The sequence below is a fragment of the Herpailurus yagouaroundi genome, unplaced genomic scaffold (assembly GCF_014898765.1).
Source record: "Herpailurus yagouaroundi ecotype Mexico unplaced genomic scaffold, PumYag 140, whole genome shotgun sequence".
NCBI lineage: Eukaryota > Metazoa > Chordata > Mammalia > Carnivora > Felidae > Herpailurus > Herpailurus yagouaroundi.
The window spans coordinates 54,170,919-54,198,624 of NW_024412395.1; the positions used below are offsets into that span (position 1 = coordinate 54,170,919).

Genomic DNA, 27,706 nt, shown 5'->3' on the forward strand with positions numbered 1-27,706 from the left:
CACACCATCAAGTGAGAACAGCTCAACACCAAGTACAGTTTGCAGAGCAGCAAGGGACAGAGATCTGTGAGGCGCCTCCGCCCACGTGCTCCCTCGTGGCTGGATGGCTGCGCTTTGTCTTGGAGGAGTTTGTGGCTGGGTCTTCCCTGACTTGTACATGTCCCCTTGGCCCTGGTAACCAGCAACCTCAATTTTCGCTTTCACTCCTGTTCATCAAACTATCTTCACCCTCTTTAAAAGGAGAATCTTTTATTGACTTCGTAATGTTTTTTATTAATGAATTTAGGGGCGCCTGAGTGGCTCAGTTGGTTGAGCGTCCAACTTCAGCTCAGGTCATGATCTCACGGTTCGTGAGTTCGAGCCCCGTGTCAGGCTCTGTGCTGACAGCTCAGAGCCTGGAGCCTGCTTCGGATTCTGTCTCCTTCTCTCTCTGCCCCTCCCTTGTGCTCTGTCTCTCAAAAATAAATTAAAAAATGTAAAACAAAAAAAATTAATTAAAAAAAAGAATTTAACATTTAAAAAATTCTGTTACTATTTTTATTTACTATGATTGTTTTTATTAGTATTCTGTGACAAAGCTGTATAGGTTTGGAATGGTCTGCCCCGCCTCTGTTTGCAGAATATGGGGTTTTGAAGCACTAAGAGAAATGCCTGCACTTTGCAGCTAATCCAGTAGAAAATGTAAGCAGCTATTTGCAAGTTTGCTCTAGAACATATATATTTTTTTAATGCTATCATACCACCTTTTCCATACTCTACCAGTTACACGTCCATTGTGGCATGTATAGTCATTTTGGTGGTATTTTTCTCTCTGATACTTAAATAAAAATTTTACCTGAAATTATTTGCATTGAATTCGATTAACACAACTAAATCTCTATAACTGCAATTATATCTCAGTATGCAAAGCAGGTTTTGAATTTCTTAATCGGAAGCTCCGTACTTCAGTAATTAAAATTCTAAGAATATACATTTTGGTGCATTAATGAAATGGTAGTGTAAACACCTAACACAGGAAGGACATCAGGCCCGGTGAAGCCATCAAGTTGGCATGTCTTTAACATGTAGCCAGCTTACCCTTCTTTAGCACGAGAGGAGTCTTGTATTCTAGCCAGGTGGAGTATAAAGTTTAAGACTGATTTTATTTCCTACATTCAAGGCATTTTATTCTGATACAACTAATACATTCCTTCTGTATTTCATTGTACATCCAGCTGCGGCCCATGCTTCCAGCTCTCATGGTTGATCTCCAGCCATACCTTCCACACATCCCTTCCCTGGGCGTGCCCTCCTGTTTTCTTTCTTCCTTTGATTACTTCAACATCAAGCCCTCCCTGACTATTCTGTTTACTGCAGCCCATACTTGGTACTCCTGTTCCTAAACCACAATCTGGGCTAAGGCCTTACCTTTTGCTGTTGTATTTTTTAAAATCTCTTTTCTAAGTGGACTGCTGTCTCTTTGAGGGCACAGTGCTACCTTTGGCACCTTTGCACACATTTAGTAAATGGGTGCCCAACGTGTTAACTCAAGTAGCCAGACCAAGGCACATTTTAGCTCTCTGGCTAGAAGTCTGTAGCAATTCAGCCAGAAGTTGATGCCACTCCTGTGCACATATATAGAGCCATGACTGGTTACAAACCTTTCCTTTTTTTCCCAGCCTTTATGCTTTAAAGACATAGATAAAAAAAATATTCAGCTCACCTGTAGAAAAATGTTCTTTTGCAATGAGGAGGCGAAAGAGAATACAAGAGAAAGCTATTAGGTAAATGTCAAGTCATGCCAATGGCTTACACCAGGTGCTCAAAGTAGTTTATCAAAGAAAAAAAGAAGTAAAGGTGGGTAGTTTCCAGTTCTAAACTGGCATTTCTAAATAAGAAAAGAATAAAGCCCGGAGTTTGATAGGAATATCTTACTCTCGTGTGATAAAACATATTGAAAGGTTTAAGAGCCTTGCCCCTGATTTAGTAACTTGCTTCCCGTGTGACACTGGGCAATCCATATTTTTCTGAGATTTTCCTTATCTACAAAATGGAGATAATAAATAATGTATATAAATGCTTAATAAACGGCCCTAGGTGTAATTTTTTTTAACGTAAGCAAAACCTACGTGAATACTAAAGGGAATGTAGGCCTGGGCCAAATACTGTATTCTGCAATCAGAATATCTATAAACCATCATCACCACAAAATTCTATATTGTTGTTGTTTTTCAAACGTTCACTTTGATAATTTCCATCTAATTGTGTATTCTACCTATAAAATTAAGGTTTTTCTAGGGGTACTTGTCACCTACTTACAAAAGAGTTTTACTTTATTTCAAGAATGATTAAATGTAGGGAAAAATATTCTTAGCCTCTCACTGCTTTTCCATGCAAAATGAAAATCCTGTATTATACAATTAGTTCCTGTGCAAACAATTAAAACATTTTTCCTTTTACAGCCTGACACGTGGTAGGAGATATTAAAATAGGAATAAAGTTAAGACCGTATTTTTCAAATTTCCTACTTAAGGCATTTTCTTCTTTGCTTATTACAAGGCTTACTGTGTATCAGCGACACTTAGCTACTTAGGCCCTCTTCTTACACACACACATACAGGCACACACGCCCTTAAAAGAATACAATGAAGGCAGAATTCAGAATGAATAGCCCAGTTTTATATTCCTGAGAAGTAGAAAAATTGTCTTTCTTAAGGTAGGAAGCACTCAAGTCCTAAGAGCAAGCCACCTCAACGTTGTTCCTTCTTGTTTTTGTGCTCCTAAATTAAAATGCATGTTTTAATTGCTGCAACTGTAATTTGCTCAGAAATGGTATAATTATGAGGCATGATGAAGACAGAATGTGCATCATCCTTTTGTTATCTTTCTCCATTTTTGTTTTAACCTTTTGTCTCAGCCTTGGCTAGAGTCTAAGGCAACAGACAAGTGTGGTTACCGCTAAAGAAATGTGCCGAACCACCACTTTTTCAATTCCTAGTAAACTGTGCGTTAGAGCTTCCCGCTTCCCAAACTAGTTATGATGTGGAGTCAACACTGCAGACAGTGAAGTCATAATGACTTTAAAATGGGGGGCTTTTTCTATCAGCAAGTGGTTGAGGAAATTTTAGTAGTTCTAACAGAGGAAGTAGCTTCTCCCCCAACATTGTAAGAATGTTCAAACATACAGAAAAGTTGATTGAATTTTATGGCAAACACTGGTAGACCTGTCACCCAGACTCCACCATTACCTTTTACTAAACTTGCTGTATCACAAAGATTTTTAAAGGATTTAACTTTTCCCTTTTAGGACTCCTTAATCCTACCCAAAAGAGAATTCGTACTTCCGTACCTAGAGAAAAACTGTAATTATTCCAGCCTTAGGCCACATGATAGAAAAATGACGAGACTATTCTTATAATTTATTGAAAATAAGGAATATGGTTCCCTTAAACCTGAGTAGTCAGACAGTTGTAATAACTAAGTCAGGACATGGCATGCTATTTTATTTTGTTATGGTATGTCAAGCTTATTTTTTTGCTTGTGGATTTTCTCTTAAAGACCTACTTTCTTGGGGCGCCTGGGTGGCGCAGTCGGTTAAGCGTCCGACTTCAGCCAGGTCACGATCTCGCGGTCCGGGAGTTCGAGCCCCGCGTCGGGCTCTGGGCTGATGGCTCAGAGCCTGGAGCCTGTTTCCCATTCTGTGTCTCCCTCTCTCTCTGCCCCTCCCCCGTTCATGCTCTGTCTCTGTCCCAAAAATAAATAAACGTTGGAAAAAAAAAAAAAAAAGACCTACTTTCTTAAGTCCCAACAAGTTTATTATTTTCTCTTTTTCAGAAACGGCCATCTTTCAAGCAAATCATTTCAATTCTGGAGTCCATGTCAAATGATACTAGCCTTCCTGACCAGTGTAACTCATTCCTGCACAACAAGGCAGAGTGGAGGTAGGTAAGCCTTGCACCAAGTCATGGCCTCTGACTTTAAAAGATCGGCCTCTGGCTTTAAAAGATCGGGTCCAGCTCCACTGAAGAAGAAAACCAGTGAACTTGATGACACTCTAGAGTTTTGTTTTTTATGTTAAAATTTTTTGGAGATCTAGTAAGTCCTCCATTGCATACGTCTAAGTATTTGGAAAGACTATTACAATCATATCTCCTGAGAACGAAGACAGTTACCAGACATTTCTCTGTACCATACACTCTGTATTAGGAAGTCTTGGCATCTGTCCAGTGAGAAATAAAAATATTATTTGCCTAGAAGTTTGCAGAGTACTGGATGTGTTGATGGAGGAGGTAGGGAGACTATAAAAACACTTTTGAAAGAAAACTATTGATGTTATGAATCCTACTAAATTTTGTCAAGTGGAAAGCAAACTTAATAATGAGAGAATTGTAATGTGTGAGTGGAAGGAGCAAGCCCAGGATGAGACAGTTGAGCCAGGTCACGTGCTGCAGTTATATAAATAGCATGTTTGGGAGCTGACATTATTCCTCCCTGACTCAGCAGAGATTTAAGTAACTTATCTCTGCTCCTGATAGCCTTGGCGGTAACGTGACGCCTTACGCCACCTGCTGATGCCCAATGAATACTGCATGCACCTTGGAAACCTCGAGTTGTTCACTCCTGTTCTTAGACGTTTTCTTGGGCTTTCTGTATGATTGTTTTACAGTAACCTTATTGGTTTTTATTCTTTTGAAATCTCTATCTGAGGCCAGTGAGTTATATCAGTTTTTATTTAGGGAAACAAAAGTCATACTCTCTGCTCGAATGTAGGTATGAGGGGGTTTCGTTCTGGACTTAAATAATTAACAAAACATGTAAGTTAATACTTGTTTCCTACAGTAAGAGACCAGCACAAATTAATCAGGTCACTCTTGTTTCAAATCCGTGTAAGGGATTACTCTAGTATAAAGGTCAACGCTGCACAAGACTCAGGAGACCCTTTGCACTCTGACCTCAGCAGCCTTACCGTAAGAGCATAGTTCTGCCTCTTAATTTCTGGCTTTTAGTCCCTCAGTAGATGCATACTTCTTCCTTGTTTAGAGTCCTTGCAAATGCAGCTTCTTCTATATAAAACTCGTCCCTTTCGGCAGCATACCACCCTTGACACCCACATCCAGCTTGGCTCCTAGTCATCATTTAGATAGCAACTGAAATAACGTGTATTTAAGGAAGTGTTTCTGACCCTAGATCAGATGAGGTTCTACTTTATGTGCCCTGAGAACATCTCCTTTAGAACCTCTACTGCTATTGGAATTAATAAGTAATTCTGTAGTTTGCTGTTTTATCTGTACCTCTCTGGCTGCAATGTAAAAGGATCAGATAATCTCTTTTGTTCATTACTATACCTACAGCATCTAGAATGGGCCTTGCACAGCAGTTGCTTGATAAATATTTGGGGAGGGAAACACCATGGTGGCAGCAACAGTAAAAGACATTATATCATACAAGAGAATATAAATACGTAAGCTGATTTATTGACAGGTGTGTTTCTTACATTCATTCATTCACATACTCCAGAACCTCTGCCGAGGCAAGGCACTCTTGTGTTGTGCCATGGTGATGAGCAGAACAGCCCTAGTGCATATGGAGTAGGGGGTCTAGCGCTGAACTACTGACTATAGATGCACAAGCAACTTATTACTACTTTGATAAGAATTATGACACAGAATTACTGGACATCTGAGAGTATGCACATGAAATCTAGTCTGACGAAATAATAAAAGGATTTCCTGGGAGATGCTGTTTGATCTGTTATCCAAAAGACTAATGGGATTTTAAAATTAGTGTATTATAATAGCCTTGAGATATGATACTAAAACTATGCCAACAACATCAGAAAATAGGGGGACAGTTGGTAAATTTTCTATAGAAAAATGTAAAAACCTCCTTTTGGCAAAAGCAGTGCCCACCATAAACTTCCAGGACAAATGCCACACTGCCGTAACTTCTTTCCCCCTAGATAGTAGCTTGGCAGTTCCGGAAGTTTTTGGTCTCAGGACTCCATTACACTCTGAAAAATTATTGAGGACTACAAAGAGCTTCAGTTGCAGTGAGTTAGATCTGTCAGTATTTACCACATTCAGAATTAGAACTGAGAAAAAATTTAAGTATGTAGCTCTTGATTCATTTAAGTAACAATAAATCCTGTCTCTGCACTCAGCCTGCGGCACTGGCACATATCATGAAGCCTCTGGAAGGGTCTGTGCACTTGTGAGAGAATGAGAAAAGGCACGTCATGTCTTAATGTTGTTCTGAAAACCACTTTAATCTCTTCGATCCTTTGAAAAGCTCCCAAGGGCCCCCAGATCACACTTGGAAGACTACGGTGGTAGACAGAGTTACTGCCTTTAAAATAACATTTTAATTATATCATTCTAAAGGACATGAAAGGCATTTCACAAAAGGAGAAGTCAAATGGCCAATAAACATATGAAAATATTTAACCTCACGTACAATCAAGCAACTATAAGGGAACATAATTCATTGCCAGATTGGCAAAAATCTACATCATGAAAATATCCAGCATAATAAACTTTCTAGTACATTGCTGGTGAAACTACTACCTTTTTGGAGGACAGTCTGGCAGTATAGATCGGCTGCCTCCACTCCACCACTACCACTCCATTCCTGAGGAAATGAAAGGCTATACAAGAATGTACAGATACGCGCTTATCACAGCGTCATTTAGAATTGTAAATTAGAAAGGGCATAAGGTGCAATAGATTTTTGGTTTTTTGTGATTTTTATGGTTTTAGCAACTGATGCTATCTCCAGAATAGATGGAGCCATTTATGATAATACAGATCTGATAAATGACTTACAAATAGAGGTTAGGGTCCAGTATGATTAGAATGATTGCATTTTTTGTACTATAAATATTTACGTTTAGATGGTATGTGTACCTAAAAGTATCAAAAGGTCAGTGACACCAGTGGATAATTAAATTTGGGAAGAGTGTTTTGTATTTGGATAGCTTTATTTTCTACAAACCTGGATGGTTGAATAATAATTTTTTTTAAATGTCTGAAGATGAAAAGATGAGGGAAATAACATTGGTAATACATTAATGTGTTTTAGTAAAAAGCAAGCAGTTGTTTAGCTGGCTTCCTCCCTGGCTCCTTTGAGAAACCAGTTGATCCTGAGAGCTGGTGAGAGAATATGTTTCTTTACCTGAACCCTAAACCAGTCTAAGAAGTAGCAGGGCTGTTTTATCTGAACGTGGCAATTGGTTAAAACCAGAGGGAATAATATTAGGGTAACAACACACACAACTGCCATTTATTATATTCTCACCAGATGCTCGTACTTTATCTGGATTATCTTTTTTTAATCCATACGGCAATCCTGACTTCTGTCACAGAGCAAAATGAGATGGATGGACATGTTAGGTCACCTGCCCAAGATTACACTAAGAGCCAGTACCAGAACCCACGTGGTTTGGTCCCACAGGCCTGCTGTGGTGCGCGCTCTGCTGCTCCCGGACCGTGGCCGGCGCCATACCATCCGGTCATGACCATGCAGAGTTCACCTGATTCCTTTGAGCAAAGAGAAATACGAGAGCGTGATTGTTCTAGGTTATGATCAAGGCAAAAACATCCCACTCTGTCCCACATACCAAAAAGAATCAAATGCTTTGTCACATCATCTGGATATTTCAAAGGGCAACACATTCAGACTGTCCTCTTTCTCCTGACTTTTGTCTTGTGTCTGAAACCACATGACTGCTGTTGAAAGCATGTGTAGGACATCTTGTGTTTCTGGGAAATGCTTGTTTTGTGGTAGACCTTCCTTACACATAGACCAGATGAAACATTCTGTTTTAGAAAATTAAATGATTTTTATTACAATTCTAAATTTTATATTTAGTTTTGTGAGAGAGAGAGAGACTAGGGGAGGGGCAGAGAGAGAGAGAGAGAATCTTAGGCAGGCTGTACACCCAGCATGGAGACTGATGCGGGGCTCTATCTCACAACCGTGAGATCATGACCTGAGCCGAAATCAGGAGCTGAACACTAAACCGAATGAGCTATCCAGTTGCCCCTTAAAATTCTTTTTAAAGCTAGGTTATTTAAAACCATATAAACTATGTTCTTTCCAGGGTGCCTGGGTGGCTCAGTCGGTTAAGCATATGACTCTGGCGCAGGTCATGATCTCGCAATTCGTGGGTTTGAGCCACACGTCGGGCTCTGTGCGGACAACTCAGAGCCTGGAGCCTGCTTCAGATTCTGTGTCTCCCTCTCTGTCTCTCTAAACATTAAAAAAAATTTTTTAAGTGAACTATGTTCTTTCTTTTGATCTAATAGATGATAGGAAAGAGGGGCGCCTGGGTGGCGCAGTCGGTTAAGCGTCCGACTTCAGCCAGGTCACGATCTCGCGGTCCGTGAGTTCGAGCCCCGCGTCAGGCTCTGGGCTGATGGCTCGGAGCCTGGAGCCTGTTTCCGATTCTGTGTCTCTCTCTGCCCCTCCCCCGTTCATGCTCTGTCTCTCTCTGTCCCCCCCCAAAAAAATAAATAAACGATGATAGGAAAGAAATCTACAGTCAGATATTTCCTTGTTCGTATCTTCAGCTTGTTTCTCCTACTATTGATTTATTAGCAATAACAGCCATGATCATTAAGAACAGGAAATGTGTCACCCTGTTGCTCATGTTTGCAATTTTCATTGCCACACATAACTGCCTTGTAATCGGCACTGAGTGAGCTATGTGGTGCTGTGAGGCATGTTCAGATCTGTGTCTCTTGGCGGAATACTTTGCTGATTGTATTCCTCCCTTGTGATTAGAATACCCCCACCGTGGCACACCTTGTTAAAAACAAGAAATGGGCATCTGGGTTGGTTAAGCGTCTGACTTCAGCTCAGGTCATGATCTCAAGGTTTGTGAATTCGAGCCCCACGTCGGGCTCTGTGCTGATAGCTCTGAGCCTGGAGCCTGCTTTGGATTCTGTGTCTCCCTCTCTCTCTGCCCCTTCCTCGCTCGCTCGCTCTCTCAAAAATAAACATTAAATAAAAACAAAAAACAAGGTCACCTGGGTGGCTCAGTGGGTTAGGCATCTGAGAATTTCAGCTCAGGTCATGATCTCACAGTTCATGGGTTTGAGCCCCAATGGGGCTCTGTGCTAACAGTGTGGAGCCTGCTTAGGATTCTCTGTCTCTCTCCTCCCTCTCTGCTCCGGCCCTGTTAGCACTCTGTCTCTCAAAAATACATAAACACATTAAAAACAATAAAACCAAAAAACAGATAGGGAAATTTAATCTTTGCAATCTGGATATTAGCACAAATCCTTTAATATATAACACTAGTATTCATATTATTTACTTACCATCGTATATATAATATAGCTATTTTTACAAATTGACCTTGAAAAGATAATTACATTTCACTATTTTTGGCATGTGAAAAATTGATACTAGTGGAAGTCAACTTTAATTGGATTTGGGTTAAGAGAAAAACCATCATTTTCATCAACTAGAACACTTAAACTTTTAAAAACACCTATGTTTATAGAATAAGAAGGTTATATACATACATCAATAGATGCACTCAATGCAAAAGAATCCATTAACAACACGGGGAGCGGGGTCATTGCGTCCCTCATGGTACATAACTTCCCACACTCCCTGCAGAAGCGGGGCGCCTGGGGCAGGGAGTAGTGTTGGGAAGTGCTGAGCCTGAGGAGCCGGGTTGAGGAAGCAGATTTTACTCAGTGTTTGTTTTTCTGTGTCACAGCTTCCAGCTTACTTAACCATTGGTCTGTTTTCCAGAAGGGCTCAAACTCACAGTTGGCTCCCAGAGCTGAAACTTGAGATGAACCCTTGCCTAAATTACAAGTGAAACTGAACGTGCTGGCCGCTTACCCCTGACCAGAGTATCCGTGCGATCATTCTCTCGGGCAGGGGTGTGGCGTGGCCTGCTGGAGGCACTGCACAGACAGCAGCCCAGCTCCCCCCACCACCTGCCACTGAGTGCCCCCCTCTCTGCTGCCTCCTCTCCTCACCCTCTGACCCCTTCAGTTCCCCAAGATGGCTCACTTTCACTTTCTTTGTTATAAAAGTTTAACCTAAGGTTTCCCACATTGATTTTTTTCCCTCAAATCTCCATTTGAAAAATAAACACACACTTATTTATGAATGGGCATAATCTTTTTGTCAGAAACATCAGGGATAAAATGTGGACTTGATGATAGTGATAATTCTGAAAGATTGCTGATTTTGGTGCCTTTCTTCAGGTAGTGTGACTGTTCTTATGTTCTATAATTTTCAAATGACACCAATAAGAGGAATGGAGTGTCGACGGCAGGTGCTTTTACACTAACTTGCTAACTCCCTGGCTCTGAGGTTCTTTTCAGATAACCAGAGAAGTCCAGTGTTGTACCCAAATCCAGACCCACCTCAGTAGCTGTTCCCTGTCTTAGATGTTGCCAAATAATACCTAGGACTTTTTTTTTTTATGTTTGTTTATTTTGAGAGAGAGAGAGAGAGAGAGAGAGAGAGAGAGAGAGAGAGAATCCCAACCAGACTCCATGCTGTGGCAGCACTTACCAGCTAATAACCAGTCAGCTGTCTCCAGGCCTTTCAGAAACTCAAGGGAAGGAACTTCCAGCTCTCAGAGCACAGTGACAGGCCTGAAGGAAGAAAATGGCTTGTACTGAGCCATGTCATCAACAGTTCATTTTCTACAAAGGTTTCTATAACTGAACATATTCTAAGTAGTGAGGTTGATTGGCCTATAGAGACTAAAGAGGGAACTTTAAAAAAATTATTAGACTTCAAAAGAATCCTAGAGTTCATCTGATCCACACTTGTCGGATTATAAAAATTACCTGGGTTTTTAAAAAAATTTTTTAATGTTTATTTAGTTTTGAGAGAGAGAGAGACAGAACGTGAGTGGGGGAGGAGCAGAGAGAGAGGGAGACACAGAATCCAAAGCAGGGTCCAGGCTCTGAGCTGTCAGCACAGAGCCCAACGCGGGGCTAGAACCCGCGAACCGTGAGATCATGACCTGAGCCGAAGTTGGACGCTTAACCGACTGAGCCACCCAGGAGCCCCGGGTCTTTTATTAAATAATGGAAATTCCTAGTCCCTACCCAGCCCTACTGAATCATAAGCTCTAAGGAAGGGTCCTAGGAATCTGTATTTTGTTGTGTATTTATTTGTTTTTTAAAAAGCTGCCCAGGTAGTTATTAGGATCAGGCAGTCTGGGGAACCCTGGTATAAGATAATCATCACCCCCTACAACTGAGAAAACTAGGTCAGATTAATCAATTGATTGAGTTACCCAGTCAGGGAATTAGGCTAACCTGAATTCACTAGGGACAGGATGTTGATCACCCAACCTGAACATCATTTTCCCCATCTCTATATATGGGATTAGTACCGGTTTCTTGGGGCTGTTATGAGAATAAGATGAGACATTGTGTAATAGTGCTTTCTAAACTATAAAGGGCTAGTTTAATGTCAGCATTCATTAAACAGCTAAACCAGGACACCAGCTCCATAGCTTAGGCTCTACTCTCGTGGGTCTTCAGTACTTTGTTAGGAAGTATTTTGAGCTGATTTTTCCAGACTAGAAACTACCTATAGATTTTTAAGGATGTGACAGATTTCTTATTCTCTGATAGTTTCCTGTTTGGTTTAGAAGCACAAGTTTTGCCAGACTCACAGAAATAAAGGATCAGATTTATGGTTACCAGAGTTGGTGGTGGGGACAAATAGGAGGAAGGTGACCAAAAGGTATAAACTTATACTGGGTGCCTCCGTCCGTTAAAGGTCCGACTCTTGGTTTCTGCTCAGGTCATACCTTACAAGTTCCTCAGTTCTTGGGATTCTCTCTCTCCCTCTCTGCCCCTCCCCCCACTTGCTTATGCACACTCTCTCTCAAAATAAAAAAGATATAAACTTCTAGTTACAAGGTAAGTAAGTCCAAGGACTATAATGTGCAACATGATGACTACAGTCTAATGTATCATATGTATGAAAGTTGTTTAGAGAGTACATCTGGAGAGTTCTCATCACAAGAAAATTTTTTTTTCTTTTTTTGCTTGCTCTATATGAGATGATGGATGCTAACTAAATTTATAGTGGGCATCATTTCACAGTATGTGTAAGTCAAACTATTATGCAGTACACTGTAAACTTACACAGTGATATATGTCAATGATATCTCAATAAAACTGGCAAAAATCACAGTCTTTTATTCAGCCTTTCATTTTAGCCTTTTTTAAGTTTATTTTTGAGAGAGAGTGTGAGCAGGGGAGGGGCAGGGTAAGCGGGGTTGGGGGAGAGAACCCCAAGCAGACTCTGCACCGTCAGTGGAGAGCCCTACGTGAGGCTGGATCTCACCACCATGAGATCTTGACCTGAGCCAAAATCAAGAGTCAGAGTCTTAACGACTGTGCCACCCAGGCACCCCAGCCTTTCACTTTCATTACACATTCTGATGGGCCACTAAGCATTTAATAACTCTTGAGCAAAGCTGAGACTTAAACCAGTCATCCCTGTGCAGGTGCGAAATTGAGGCAACTCTTGAGAGGCTGAAGAAACTAGAACGGGACCTCAGCTGTAAAGAGCAAGAGCTGAAAGAGCGGGAAAGACGTCTGAGGATGTGGGAGCAAAAGCTGACGGAGCAGTCCAACACCCCGGTGAGTGCTCCCCATGGGTGACTCGGCCCCCAGCTTAGAAGAGGCAGCATGGCGGCCCTCCCCTCCCCCACGGCCACCTCCCTCACTTCCTGCCGTATGCCTGCACGGTGAAGGGCCTGCGTTTACACTCAAGTAGCGCTCGGATCTCATTTCAATTAACAAAATGCCAGAAATTTAAAAGAAAAGCTTAGCCTATTTCTGGCCCTTTCTCTAAGTACTGTTATTCTGTCAGCGTGTTTGTATATTAGAATTACAAAAATAAAATGCAGTGTATTTTCGCACCATCTGTTAGATCCCCAGAACACGTGCCTAACGGCTGATTAACTCCATAGAGCCCATCAGGAATTAATAAGCGGAACGCCGAGGCAGCTTGCTGTCCAAGAGTCTCCATGTGGCAGAACTTAAGCAAGTTTTCCTTCTAAAAGAGAACAAACTTGGTGACATATCAACGACCAGCATTAATATTCCTTGCTCCATTTAGTGTTACAATCACTGCAGCAAAAGATTGGAAAAAGATGTCCCTTGTGACAAGCCTCTAATATTTACTACTTAAGAACTACCTTGTTTTTTTCCCAAGCTTTTTATTTAGAGGAAGATAAAAATTCTTCATAAGGATTTCACGATTTCTGTATTTAGCTTATACTTATATATTGACATGATATATTAAAGTCTAACCAAATTTCAGGATTCTTCCCTATTTTGAATGGTTTATCATTTCAGGAATTTAGTAGATCATTGGCTTTTTTGGTTTTTTTAATGGGTAAAATTTGTCCACTTTATATATTTTTTTCTACCGTTTATTCGTTTTTTGATAGAGACAGAGAGTGAGTGGGGTGGGACAGAGAGAGAGGGAGACAGAATCTGAAGCAAGCTCCAGGCTCTGAACTAACATCACAGAGCCTGACGCAGGGCTCGAACTCATGGACCGTGAGATCATGACCTGAGCTGAAGTCGGACGCTTAACCGACTGAGCCACCCAGGTGCCCCAATATTTGTCCACTTTGAAAACCAAGTAATGGTAAGATTAAAAGTAAAATTATGTATTTTAAATTCATTTTTGATAGTTGCTGCGGTAATTTTACCCAAAAAATACTTACATGCTCTTCACTTTGTGATCTTCAAAAAGCTTTCCTATTTTTAAAAGCCTTAATCACCATTAAGCAGCCAGTGCCCAGTTGCAGAGTATCTCCCAATGTCTAAAGAATGACATAGTTTGCCTCCTTTTCCGGTTTACGTGGAAAAGCAACCTGATATCCAAAGAAGGGAAATACAATGAAGTTAAGTATTTATTATCAGATTTAACTTTTTCCAAAATGACTCTGGCCATCCACGGACTTCCAAAGCAAGAACTGAATTGCTATACATAAGACTGCCATGGGACATTAAAAAGGTACTACATTTCGTAAGTTCATTTGGCTCTCAAGAGGGAAGTCGAGTCTGGTTGAATTGGCGTCAACAGGCGGACTCAGAAAGCATCACCCTAAGGGTCTGCTGGGAACACGGCTTCTCCCAGAGCTGAGGAGAGGCAGACACATGGCTGTCTTCTGAAGGCTGAGAGGCGGTTTTTTTTTTTTTAAAGTACATTGAAATCTTAAGCTATAAAGCACTGCATGGCTTGACTCTTTCTAAATGTAGCATTGTAAGAAAAAACTTTAAACTACCTATTACAGTATGCTTTAGAAGCTTTCTTTGGTTTATCGGCATTAGTTTTGCTAAGAAATCATGGGCTGCCTTGCACACATTATTGCTATTAGTAACATGGTTGTGTAATAAATAATGAAACAGTAGGAGTGCTCGGTAGGTTGTATGCTTGCGTTTTAACTCCAGAAAACTTTCTGTAAAGGAACCGCTCTGAAGGCTACCGTCTAACAATGGACAGCATGAAGCATGATCTCAGAGTTTCTTCCTTTTTTTTTTTTTTTTTTTAACCTATGAGGGCTAAGTTTTCTTTCTTACAGTACTTGCTTTTAATGTCTCTTCTGCTTAGAGCTCATATTTCTGAAGGAAAGAAAGTTTGTGCTCAGGTATTTTCTAAGTGGGTATTTTCTTTTATCCTCACATCAGTTTCTAGTTGACTTTAAATGAGGTTTCTGAGAGAAAGATGAAATAAACCTTTTAAAAAGGAAGTGGCTGGAGGTTTAGGTTTTCTGTCTGTAGCCTCATCTTAATTATAAAAGTTTAACATTTATGTAACTTCATAAAAAATAGTATTATTGGATTTATTTCAGGGAGGGACACCATTTACTTTCCTGAAATTAAAACATTAGTTGAAGATATTAGGGAAGAGGAATTCTCCCATACAGAAACACAGACAGTGTTTGTTTTTTAATTATTGTTGCAGCTTGATGTAAAAATTTGATTTCTCTTAAACATCAAAGCTTATTTGAGAGACATCTGTTGAGAAGGCAAGGACAAAGCTCTCTAAAGAGAATCTAACAATTGAAAACAAATTTGAGAAGCTGCAAAGTTTGGCTGCATGGAAAATAATATCCTGTTTCCAGTGTTAAAGGATCTAACACAATTTTTTCCTTCTTTATAATTGTATTTTTTAGCTGAAGCATGTGAAGTTCTTATTGATGTAACAACTCTGGAAATCTTTTCCTAATAGAGTAAGATATTTTTTAAAAGCCCAACTCCAGGGGGCGCCTGGTTGGTTCAGTCAGTAGAGCATCTGACTCTTGATCTCAGGGTCGTGAGTTTGAGCCCCGTGTAGGGTGTAGAGATTACTTAAAAAAATAAAACTTAAAAAAAAAAAAAAGAACCTCAACTTCAACTTCAGTTTAAAAATTAGGAAACTGGCCCTAAAAACCATATTTATACCCAGGATGTAAATCTGTGCACTATTTATCATAAATTTACCCATATTTGAACACCACCAAAAATATAAGCCTTAATTTGCTTATCTCTCAAAAGAAGAGGCAGTAACACTTTTCAGATCCTGACAGACTCCTGAAATGAGTAAGACCAGAATTTATGGGAATAGGTTAGTTGTTCAAAATCATGATGTAAGGTAGAAAATAGAGGTCTACCACTGTGAGAGGGGGAATTCCTAGAAAAAAGAGTTCTACTACAAGAAGGGCACTTAGAGAATAGAGCAAAAGGTAACAGTCTAAATTAGTACTAATTTTCTCTCCCCCAGATTTTCATATGTATTTATGTCCTTAAGTATTAGAGACAGACCTAGAATCTGTTCACTAAGTGAATTAATTATTTCATAAGTCAAGTAACTAGGTTTCTATCTGGTTGTAATAAATAATAAGCAGAAACTACTGAATCCTAGACTCCTTTTTAATTTAGAGAGAGATGGTAATCTAGATAGAAAGGAGATTAATGGCCCAGATTTCTGTAGAAGGGTATTGACTACTGAACTGTCTTTATGCTTCCTCTGAACTTGATCCTTTGGTACAAGTTTCCTTCATTTTTTACTTGAGATTTAATCTCTACTTAATTTCTTTTTAATTTAATATTTAACGTTCTGTGTGCAAGTGAAATTGGAAAAAATTAAGAGAGATCCTAAAAACTGTTTTAAGCGAAATGAGGGCTTAAAACTTGCAACTTCCTTCCCATTTGAAATCTGGCCTGCTGTGGCGCTCTGCAAACTTTTGGTTGTGGTTTACTCTGTCATGTATAAATTATGGCAAATATGCTGGAGCCAAACCTGCCATTAAATACGTTTTTACAGGATTCCCTACATTCGTTTATTTCACTAATCATTTACCTTCTGTGCAGCACCCACTAATTTTGTGGTATCTGTTTCCTTTATTTAAATTGGTCCTAATTTCTCTTTTTGCTTCTGTCCTTTCTTCCCTCACGATAGCTTCTCTTGCCTCTTGCTGCAAGAATGTCTGAGGAGTCTTACTTTGAATCTAAGACAGAGGAGTCAAACAGTGCAGAGATGTCATGTCAGATCACAGCAACAAGTAACGGGGAGGGCCATGGCATGAACCAAAGTCTGCAGGCCATGATGCTGATGGGCTTTGGGGATATCTTCTCAATGAACAAAGCAGGAGCTGTGCTGCATTCTGGGATGCAGATAAACATGCAAGCCAAGCAGAATTCTTCCAAAACCACATCTAAGAGGAGGGGGAAGAAGGTCAACATGGCCCTGGGGTTCAGTGATTTTGACTTGTCAGAAGGTGACGATGATGATGATGATGATGATGACGGTGATGAGGAGGATAATGACATGGATAATAATAGTGAATGAAAGCAGACAGCAAAGTAAGAAAATTGAAAATGTTCGGCAAACCAAAAGAAACTTGCTACTCAGTCTGTACGAAAACCAATAAGGAGGTAGAAAAGTAAGCATGGAATTTTTAAGCCAATCACATTTCTATGACAGTCATTTCTTTAATGATTTTACTTTTTTTTTTTCCTGCTTACAGAAAAATGGGGGTGTGGGGGAGGGTTAAGCCAGAAAGGTATATTTAATGAGTCAGCAAATGTGGTGCCTGATTATAGAAATTTGTGACTCTATTATACAATATAGTATTTTTCACAACTAATTATATTCTGGCTTTTTTTTTTCAAGCAAATACTTTATACTTTGATTTGATTTCATTTATTTAATTGCTTAAGAAAACTTACATTTTGAAAAAGCACTCTTAACTCCTAATTCTTCTTAGACACTGATTTTCTTGTAACACACTACATTTCTTTTTCTTCTGGCAATATGCTGTGCTGTCAGAAATAATTGAGAGTGACTACAAAATCCAACAATAAAAAAATTGAGATGAAAGGCGGCGATCACAAATACTTCAGAAATACCTAAATGCCAAGAATTTTCAATACTTAATAGCACAACTACTCACAGTAAAACCTGAGAGATGTTCTTAATAGTATACTGGAAGAAGAAATACTCTAATTTGAAACCAACAGCAGATGTTGCAGGCTTTCATGCCAGTGCTAGCCCTGGAAGCTTCTGAACAACACACGATCATCTGAGGCGTAGTTTATAAAAGAAGGGTATGGTCTTAAAGGGAAACTTACAGGCAGGGCAGCTCAAGTGCTAATACAGACCTGCTCTGCGCTGCCAGTAAGGATATACGCATGTTCTTTTTCCACAGGGGCATGATCATTCTGGGTTCTAAATATAGGCAGAGATGTTTTAAAGAGGGAACTAAATATATAAAGGGAAGAGCGAAGGTAAATTATATCTACTGAGACAGACGTGGAGGATGAAGGGTCCTTTTTTTTTTTTTCAGTGTTTATTTATTTTTGGGACAGAGAGAGACAGAGCATGAACGGGGGAGGGGCAGAGAGAGAGGGAGACACAGAATCGGAAACAGGCTCCAGGCTCTGAGCCATCAGCTCAGAGCCCGACACGGGGCTCGAACTCACGGACCGCGAGATCGTGACCTGGCTGAAGTCGGAGGCTTAACCGACTGCGCCACCCAGGCGCCCCTGAAGGGTCCTTTTTAATTCAGATCCAGCCTCCCAGTGTTTTGGGTTTGTTTTTTTTTTGACCTGGATTGAGCCACACTGGTGATAAATGGAAGTGAATGTAGGTGCCGTCTGAAAACCTAGTTCTCCAGAGAGAGGTTCTCAGAATGTTATCACATTTGTCAAAGCTATAAAACACTGTTTGAAAAAAACAAAACAAACTACAAAACATTTGTAGTCCTATATATACAAGAAAGGCAAAAGAATAAAAACTTTTTTCAGCCTATTTTGGAAAGAAGGGCCATTCATTTGACTATTAAACTAAAACACTTTTGGTAGTTCTTTTTATGGGGAATTTAAGAAAGGATATCATCATAGATATTATCTAATACTATTTCCAAGTATACTCAATCAGGAAAAGTCTCTGGAAATTTGAAGCATGACAGGCTTCTAATCCCTATTAACAGCTGAAAAATACCACAAAATGATCAGTACACTGTGCCAGCTTTATTTGGAGAAAAATAACTATTAAAATGTCCTGGGGTGTGAAATGCAGAACAGTCTATATGCCATGGTGATAAAGAGAAGGATCTGTAGTCAAATTATGATTCAAAACTGCCGTGTAATCTGTTAGAAATTATTTAACCTGCGTATCTGTCTGCTCATTTTTGCCATGGGAATGGTAACAGTACCCACTTCAAAGGATTGCTGAAGGGATTAAATGAAATAATACATGTAAAGCACTTAACACAGAACCAGGCCCATGGGAAGTGGTCAGTTAAGTTTAGCAAGTCTTCATTATGCCAGTGAAAAATAAGTGGTTACAGTAACCTGGAAAACTAAACTGTCAATTTCAAGTAATACTTATTGAGTAGTAGGCGATGAAAGTTTAAGTAAACAGCTTTTGGGAAAGATGAAGAAAGCATTCTTAGAACGTAAACTATATAAACAAATTTAACCTGGTGTTCTTTGAAGACTACATACCTGAGGGGTTTGCAGGCCCTGCTACCACCCATAGACTAAGTAAAAACAGAATGAATAGGTAAGTCTTTCCCCTGGGAGATGGGTTCCCTCCATACCCAATCCAGTACACCTTCTGTCTATGCAGCCATTCACAGATGCACACTACACAGTGCTGCCGGCAAATAGGCACAAACCTCAACAGGTGTCCTGTCCGTGCGCAGACGTAAGAGGAGCACTCCTTGACTCAAGCTGAGCCCCTCAAGCTGAACATCTGGGAGCCAAGCAGAGGGGTGGTTTTCAACTCTTGACTTCCCAGCATGCCCTGGGGGCACTGTAGTCCAGCAACCTGGAGGAGAGAATCAAGGAGCAAGTAGTTAAAATTTTTTTTTAATGTTTGTTTATTTTTGAGAGAGAGAGAGACAGAATGCGAGTAGGTTGCGGGAGAGAGAGAGAGAGGGAGACACAGAATCCGAAGCAGGCTCCAGGCTCCGAGCTGTCAGCACAGAGCCCGTCGTGGGACTCGAACTCACAAGCTGTGAGATCATGACCTGAGCTGAAGTCGGACACTCAACCGACTGAGCCACCCACGTGCCCCAAGTAGGAAGTAGTTTAAAAGCCTCTTGCACATCTTTCTAGAGAAAGATAAAGTCATTCCACAGGTATTCATTGAGCCCCTTCTCTGTGCCAGGGACTGTTCCAGGGACCAGCTAGAGGGAGACCCTGGTGCTCATGGAGCACACCTGCTAGTGAGCAGAGATCCTGACAGTAAACAAAACAAGTGGGTTCTATAGTACGTAAACACTTGTTAAGTGCATGCTGAAAAACGGAGCAGGGGAAGAAGATGACACACGGAGGAATGTTGTGGGTTTTCAAGTGTGGTCGGACAAGGCCTCACTGATCAGGGAATGTCTGTGGGCTAATTTTGAGATCTGCGCACTTTATGTAAGAATGTAAACCCTGCCTCTCATTCAAGAATCCTCATCAACAAATTTAGAACATATAAACAGAATGAAACTGACATTTTTTTCTCAATTTACATATAAATCTATCGTAATTACACAAAGTTTCGGTGCATTAATAGAAGCAGCCAAATAGGGCTAGAAGAGAAAGGTAATAGGACTCTACTCAGACCTAGGGGTTACCGTTAATTAGGGAATCTCTCCCTGATCTCTCCACTGCTGTCATCTTCCTCACCAGTATTCAGGGATTTAGGGTACAGCAGAATTGAAAACTTCAGTGATAAGCTTGAAATTGTTCTCCACCTGGAATTGTATTTTATTATAGGTAATTATCATACAGCATTACTTTATGTTTCAGATAAGTCCCTTTCTAGGGTTTTGAACATCCCTAAAGTCTAAATCCTATAAACAAAATTTTAAAGTGGTCTCACTCTGTGAAGATTATTTAGAAGACTTTAGACTCTTATTACTTTTCAAAGGAACTGTTTATTATGCACATTTTATAATGATGTTAATTGTACAGCTTCTAATTCACTTTTCAAATCAGTTTTTCAAATGGCAAATTGTTGATGTTGGATTTATTTCCAATTACTTGACTTACAAAAGTGTATACTTATAAAGAAATACTAAGAAATTTAAAGATTCACAATAATAATTGAAACTCTAAATTGTCATAATTTTCAGAGTCCTACAACTGAAAATATAATTACTCTTTTTCATCTCTTTTTCTATATTCATAAAGTTGACGATCTAGAATTTGATGACTCTCTACCAGCCATTCTCGTCTTGGGCACCTAATGATGTTTGGCGGGGGGGGGGGGGGGGGGGCGGGAGAATATTTTTGGTTGTCACAGTGACTGGGGTGTATTTAATGCCCAGTGCCAAAAATGGTAATCCTGCATGCCAGGGACAGTCCCACCCAATAAAGAATTCCATTTACCAATAGCATTGTCCCTTTCCCCTTTTAGAAACTTGCTAAACCTGGCAGTTTTACAGTTCTGTATCAAATTTTTCTCCCTCAGAATTGCTCTAGTCAAAAGATGCATTTCTAAAATTACAACTACTGTACAATCTATAGTTTATAGGTTTGTGGCATTTATCTTAAATCCTCCCTTGTGGAAATGGTTTCTTTCCCCTTAAGAATGCTGGTGGAAACTTTATAAAACAGCAAAATTTACCTGGGGTGGGGGTTAGTGTCACTCTGTTACACCAATTCCAAAATAAGTAAAAAAGGAAAACATCACTGAGGGAGCTATAGTTCTTCAAAGCAGCCAGGTTAATTTAAAAGGGCTGTGTGCGTGCGTGTGTGTGTGTGTGTGTAAGTAAAATCACATTTTAATATTTTACATTAATAACCAATGGGAAGAGTTGAAGGCACATAGGACACTTGTTTTGGATCCTCTGGAAATGTTGAGGGCCAGTTTTTAGCCAGTGATGTTTAACATGCAGCAAATCTGTTAGATTTTAACACCAGCTGAGTTAATTCAAAATTGATTCCCATTAAAATCAAGGAATCAGACGTAAGATTTGGGAGAGATCCAGAATGACTTCTCCTAGAACTATGATGTACATAACTATTTTTCAGAGTTTTCATTGTAGTAAGAATTTCATGAAAGATCATTTTAAAAGGTATTCTGAGTTAAATATTGAGACTTTTTTGGGTTTTGATACGCTAGACTTGTTGCAGCATTTGAAAACTAGCACATTCTCTACCACATATGAGAGAGCATAATTTTTCTATAATCAGGCACCTTTTGCTGCTTTTGAGTAAGACTGTTTTCCTGTTTAGACTTTAAGCGTTGCCAGAAAGAACAATCTGTTCTGTTCTTTCAATTGTGGCCTAGCCTGATAGCTGTAGCATTTCTGTGATGAAAAAGGAGCGTGTACCAGGAAATCTGAAGGGCTAGCTAGCCATGTTCGTTTATGCTTCAACTATCAGTTGCACACTATTGCCTATGAGGAGCTTTCTGGCATGTGATTATTGACTTTAAAACTAGTGTTTCAAGCACCTACATTAATTATTTTATATTGTGTGCAGAACAGTTTAACTTTTAATGTCAGATACAATACACTGCACATATTGCTTTTGCACTCTTTTAGAAATTTTGTACTAAATAATAGGAAATATTTATATTCTTTGAGTGTGAGCTTTGAATAGATGGCATTATCACTTTTTTTTTAACAAAACCTTTTTCTCAACTATTCTGTTGCAATGTTATTCTGAGCAAATCCTATGCCAAATATCTTGTATAATGTTTGTATGGGAGATTACATATCACTCGTGTGTGGTAAGACTACTCAGTTATTGATTTCATAGTTGGAATTTGATATTCCAGCACAAGTCCACAATGTATTCAGAAATCCAAGTTGGTGTCATACATTTCATTTTGATGTGAACTTTTCTTTGCTTTTTTCTTTGTTTTAAGACTCCATTTTGCAATAAACGTTTTGACAGTAAATCCCTTTGTTATGTGTTGCTGTGTATATCAGATCTTTGTTAGATGGGATTTCCCAACATCCTTGGAAGGAATCACGGTCACACGCATGCACATGAATGTGAGCTTTTCTCTCCTGAAATCAGTTGAGTGTAAATAATGAATTTGTAAAGTGACGGGGCAGTCACGAGGTGGATTTTTTCTTATCCTCAAAAGAACAAAAGGCTTAGAACTCATGCTACAGCAGATACACTGACATGCTAAGAAGGTACAGAAAGCATAAAGGAAATGGTAAACCACTATGTGGCTAGAGATCATTAACTCTTACCCCCATCTTGCCAAATTCAAACTGTCTTGAAGCAGTGTCTGGCTCCAGCCTTCCTATCACTGATCTCTGCAAGCCTTGTGCAAGAATCCTGCCAGAGTGATTATCAAACTGAATCTATGCCTTTCCCTTGGTGTCCTCTTGATGAGCCACGCTAGGAGGGCAAGAGAACTCTTCCCCTCTCCTTTTGACCTTAAAACCAAATATGATGGGTTTTGATTAGTTGTTTCATTTACAACCTTTATTCAAGAAATACTTAACGATTTTGCTTAGCACAACATTTGGGAATTGTATAAAAATCAAACCACCACATATCCCCCCACTCCCTATAGAGGCCAACCTTGATGCAGGGAAAGAGTTCTGTAAAGTCAGTCTGTTGTTCCTTGAACTCATCAAAAAAGTTCCTTATTTCACATTTGTTTCCGTGATGGGAAAAGGGGATGACATGTTCCTGCAGCTGTATTCAGCTGCCCCATGAACAAATAAAATGTCACGTATATTCTTTGGTCAAATTCAGTTTTAGATTTTTCTTCCTCAAGTCATTTTCCTTTCTGCATTACTGAAGCAGGTGAGTGCATGTGAAGATTCCTACCTATATCCAGTATCTCAGAGGAGGAGAGGGGCAATCCTGAGGGAACTGGGGTACATGGGGGGTAGCAGAGTATATACAGACCGGTCGTGATTTATGCCCTTACAACTCAGCTAGAACACTCAAACTGTACACAAATATATTGTAACTTGTGGGTTTACAACAAAAATTCTGATTGGCTCCCTAGAGATTTTTAATCATTGCCAGAGAGAATTTAGGCATTTTAAGCAAAGATGTTAAGCATTTCCCCTTTATCCTCCAATGTACACACGCTGCATCCAGTGCTCCAGTAAGGCAAACATGCCATGCCCCCCTTCCCTCCTGTCCCCAACACCAGTGCCATTGTCTGGCCTTCCTGCTTCTCCTCAAGTAGAATCACATCTCCGTTCTTTGTGCCCTAGAGTACCCAGCTCAAGTCACCATGCCTTCCATCCCCATCTTGGTCTATGAAACCCTCCCTTTTCCCTGGTATACCCGCACACACTGAATTCTCTATCAGAGGATTCAGCATTTTAGTAAATGCACCTTGCAGCTGGATTCATTCAATGAAATGGTTCAACAAAAATTTACCAAGTATTGTACGCCAGGCACTCTGCTAGGCACTGAGTGAGCCAACACGAAGGTAGCCTTAAACTCCTTCATCTATAATCCGTATCTGTTTCACCCCCAATTAAATTAAAAGCTCCTTAAAGGGAGGAGCATACCTTTCCTAGTATGGTTTTGAGCATGTGAGTTCAAAATATTTGCAGATTAGAAACTCACCCACCTTCCGATTTTTACACTAATAGTAAAAGCAACCAGATTCAACTTTGTTTTTCAATTCATTCACCCAAAAAAAAAAAAAATGTTATTTGTAACAAAGGTTGAAAGGCACTGCCATGTTACCTTACAAGCAATCCAACCATGCTGGCAAGTTAGTTAAAGCTAAAGGGTATGGCAAACTCTAATTCCAGACACAGGACACAATTTTTTTTTCAAAAAATGTAGGCGTTTATCATTTAGTCTATTGCCATGGGCATATACTGAAGCAAGTAGCTCTTTGGCTTTGAAAATGATGCAGGCCAAAGTCCTTTTGCAAAGTCTTTCATGTCTACATCTGAAAAGAAGAGAGGTTAGTGGTTTTCATTAGAGCAAACTCTGCAATGTGGGTTTCTTGGGACGATAGTTCCAGTTTCACCCGTCCTTCTTCATCCATGGATCCTAATATTTCCTTTTAAAAATATAATGCAAGTGAGTCATTTGGCTAACCACTTAGAAATTCCCCTGTAAGCAGCAGCATATATGGATGCCTGGCTGGCTCAGTTCGTAGAGCAGGCAATTCCTAATCTTGGGATTTTGAGTTCAAGCCCCACATTGGGTGTAGATATTACTTAAAAAAAAATAAAGTCTTTTCATCTTGGTAAACTACCGCAACAGTGTGAAGTTAGAATTCCATCAGGGTGATGCCAGGTTCCATTTGAAATTTATTTGCAACCTGCTTGGGCACAGAAGCCGTTGTCTCCACAAACACTGGTGTGGTTGAACTGACAGTTAATGTGTTGTGACCTGGAGTTCACCGTTAAAAGGGTCACCCAAGCAAAGTCCTGGAGTTTATTTGGTTATTAATAGGATTGTTGGCACATCCTATGCAATATATCTAAATTGAATTATGGTATCAGATAAAATTATAGATGGGATTAAAGCTTGTGTATCGTCCATTATCATGTGTAATCAATAAACGATGTAATATTCTCTTGAAAAAGAAAATAAAAAATAAAAAATAAAAAAAAAGTAGCAGCAGCAGCATAAAGGTAATCTGATTACCAAAGTGTTGCTTCAGAACTTTCATGAACAATCCGATGATCCTCATGCTGAGTGGGAATTCCAAGGGAGGCTCTGGTATCTGGCAAATGTCAGAAGCTCCTGGACCGTCAAACCCTATTGTGGGAGGGAAATCGACTCTTGGTGTGCCAAGTACCGAGAGAGGACAGTCTCAAGATCTACAGCCCCTGCTGCAACAGCTCACCAAGTGCAATGAATTGTTACTGACAAGCTGGTGCCTGGGATTGGCTTCTGTGGGTAAATGCTTGGAGCGATGAGAAATTCCCCTCAAGGTCAGGAGAACTGCTTGCCATTCAACCTAACCTGCCAAGGAAGAAACCGAGCCAGAGCAGCGGCCAAAAGCTAAAATAGGGGAGACAAGAGATGAGCCAAAAAGACAATGATAATATTACTTTTGTTTTTCACTGCATTCGTATTTCCCATGCAGCTGCTGCCTTCCTTTGAGATTGGCTCATGGACTGAAGATGACGTGGTAAGCGGCTTCTGTTAATGCCTCCTTTGACCTGGGCAGGTATTTCAGACATTGGTCCACAAGTTACAGATGCAGCTGGAGGGGTCGGGGCCTTAAGAAAATCTAACTAGGAGAAGTTGACAAATTCCTTGTTTTTCTATTTTTAATGCAGTAATGATTTAAAATAAGGCCTCAAGAGCAAGGCAAGTATCTCTTCAAATCTTACAAGAGGATTCCACCTCCCTATTTGCTCTGAAAGGTATTCCAGAATACTATAATGAATACCGATGGCAAAGTTAAAGGAGTGAGCCAGGATACCAGATGAACAAACGTGAAAACAGTTTGATCTTAAGTTTTCCTAAAACACCAGGGACAGACTGGAACCACAGTGGAGAAAGATCTGGGAAAGGCAGCTCTAGACTGGGATTCCGCTGAACTGGGTTTCCTTCCTACCTTAGGCCTGTTTGAAAGTGACGGGTGCATCTGTCCTCTGGCCTTTCCCAGGAAGAACGGATGCAAGCTCCCAGACATCCTCTGCAGCTGCAGCCAGAGGAGGAGGACAGATTACTTAGGTCCAGAGGAAGTTCTATACCTTACACTTGGGTAGAGACCCTAAGGAACAATCCTTCTTAGCCTGTTGCGTCTCTGTATTTGCTTCTTTAGTGAAAAGTCTGGAGAATTCTTGATCAGAGACCTCAGGGGCTTATACTTGTCCAGGTCCATTTTATAGGCTCAAGTCCCATTAAATGAAAAAGAAAAACAGCTGTAATGCCAGCCTTAGCAAGCCCTCACCCCAGAGAACAGACCAGATGCCACAGTGTACAAATTCACTGCTAGAAACTCTTAGGAAGGTCTGTTTACCTACCTCAACCTGGTTTCTGGACTGGGGCGTTTTCCTCCCTGCCCACCATGCTCTGGTGAAGTAAAACTGCTTTCAACATTAGCTAACCTCTTTGGCTTCTATAGGGTGAGGAAACTTGGCACCACTTGCCTCTACTTCTTCCCATTCACTGGGCCTCGTTGTTGGTAAAGTTCCCACCAGCCCGGATTGTTAACAAGGAAAAAGAACTTAGGATCTATTCATGGGTCTGGATATAATCCCTTTATCCCCAGCTGGAAAGTTGGCCCATCTCATTTGAGAAGAAATTTTTTAAAAAGCACTGAGCTCTAACAGTTATTTTTAGTCTTTGCTCTGAGGTCGAGTGGTTTTCAAGCCATGTAAATAAAATCCCAGGGTCAAGGGCCCCCCAGAGAATTGCTGGGACTGGGTCTGGCCGCCCTTCTATGTGAGAGGCTACCAGTAAACACGTGCCAAGTGATATTCAAGGACAGAGGGTCACTGGGTCCAACTTCATTCTATACAGGAAGCTCCGTGCTTTAACTTGTCTTGGGCCACAGAGCTACTTCCTGACCAGGCCTAGGACATAGCATATTCTGCCCACTTCTCTGTCCACTGCCGTGTGGTCCCTGCTCCGCATACAATTCCTGGGTAAACCAGTACCCCTCAGTAGCTCCGGGGATGACCAGCACATAAAGAGAAAAGTCATTATAAGTTAAGAACCTTCTTGAAGGCTTTTTTTAAATCTCCCAAATAAAAAGCAAAACCCACATTTCCTCAAGTATCCCAAGATGTCCACAGGGAGGGGTATCTCCAATTTGAGAGCTTGATGTTTTAAATCCATAAAGAGAATGTCTTTCATTTTACCTTGGTGGTTGAGCCAAAACTTACATTGCAAAACTACAGATATTTTAATCTATCAAAAAGTGTGTTTTACTGTGAAGTCAGGCCACTGACCGTGTGTGAATCTTCAAATCCATATGTGTCCTCTCTTTCACAGTATTTTTGGGTTCAGCAGCTCGTCAGAAAAGGCAAGTAGAATAACTTACCTTCTTAATTCATGCAGTTAACTTTGCTCAGGGCATGGTTTCATCTCATTTTGTTCTGCCTTCTAATCCCTTCCTTCAGGGGACTCTTCCGAAGAGATGAGCATATATGCAAGCTTGTTTAAGGAAAACAACATTACAGGAAAGCGACTGCTGCTTCTGGAGGAAGAAGACTTGAAGGACATGGGCATTGTCTCCAAGGGGCACATCATCCACCTGAAGGTACCTCAGAGAGGGAGGACAGTTGGTTGACAATCTTTACTGAGCACCTACTATGTAG

At 40.3% G+C, this 27,706-nt stretch overlaps 1 protein-coding gene and 1 long non-coding RNA gene across 7 annotated transcripts in view; one reads left to right on the top strand and one right to left on the bottom strand.

Annotated features, from left to right (window-relative positions):
* MAP3K20 (mitogen-activated protein kinase kinase kinase 20) overlaps window positions 1-27,706 on the top strand; it is a 188,198-nt gene that overhangs the window by 127,336 nt on the left and 33,156 nt on the right. For 3 of the 4 annotated variants that reach the window (XM_040475410.1, XM_040475411.1, XM_040475409.1), the window contains exons 10-14: window positions 3,814-3,920; window positions 12,482-12,617; window positions 25,519-25,563; window positions 27,381-27,411; window positions 27,509-27,648. In XM_040475410.1, coding sequence (XP_040331344.1) covers window positions 3,814-3,920; window positions 12,482-12,617; window positions 25,519-25,563; window positions 27,381-27,411; window positions 27,509-27,648 — 459 coding nt within the window. Of the gene's footprint in view, window positions 1-3,813; window positions 3,921-12,481; window positions 12,618-16,434; window positions 17,123-25,518; window positions 25,564-27,380; window positions 27,412-27,508; window positions 27,649-27,706 lie in introns of those variants that run through there. The other variant, XM_040475412.1, reaches the window with a different exon arrangement.
* On the bottom strand, window positions 94-17,789 carry LOC121030711 (uncharacterized). Of its 3 annotated transcripts, none has more exons than XR_005790370.1 (4): window positions 17,205-17,789; window positions 13,715-13,864; window positions 10,519-10,601; window positions 94-229 (listed from the first exon to the last, which is right to left on the bottom strand). It is a non-coding gene; the product is annotated as an uncharacterized LOC121030711 (long non-coding RNA). The 3 variants fall into 3 exon arrangements; XR_005790371.1 differs by lacking the exon at window positions 17,205-17,789 and adding an exon at window positions 16,336-16,445; XR_005790373.1 differs by lacking the exon at window positions 94-229 and adding an exon at window positions 7,418-7,514.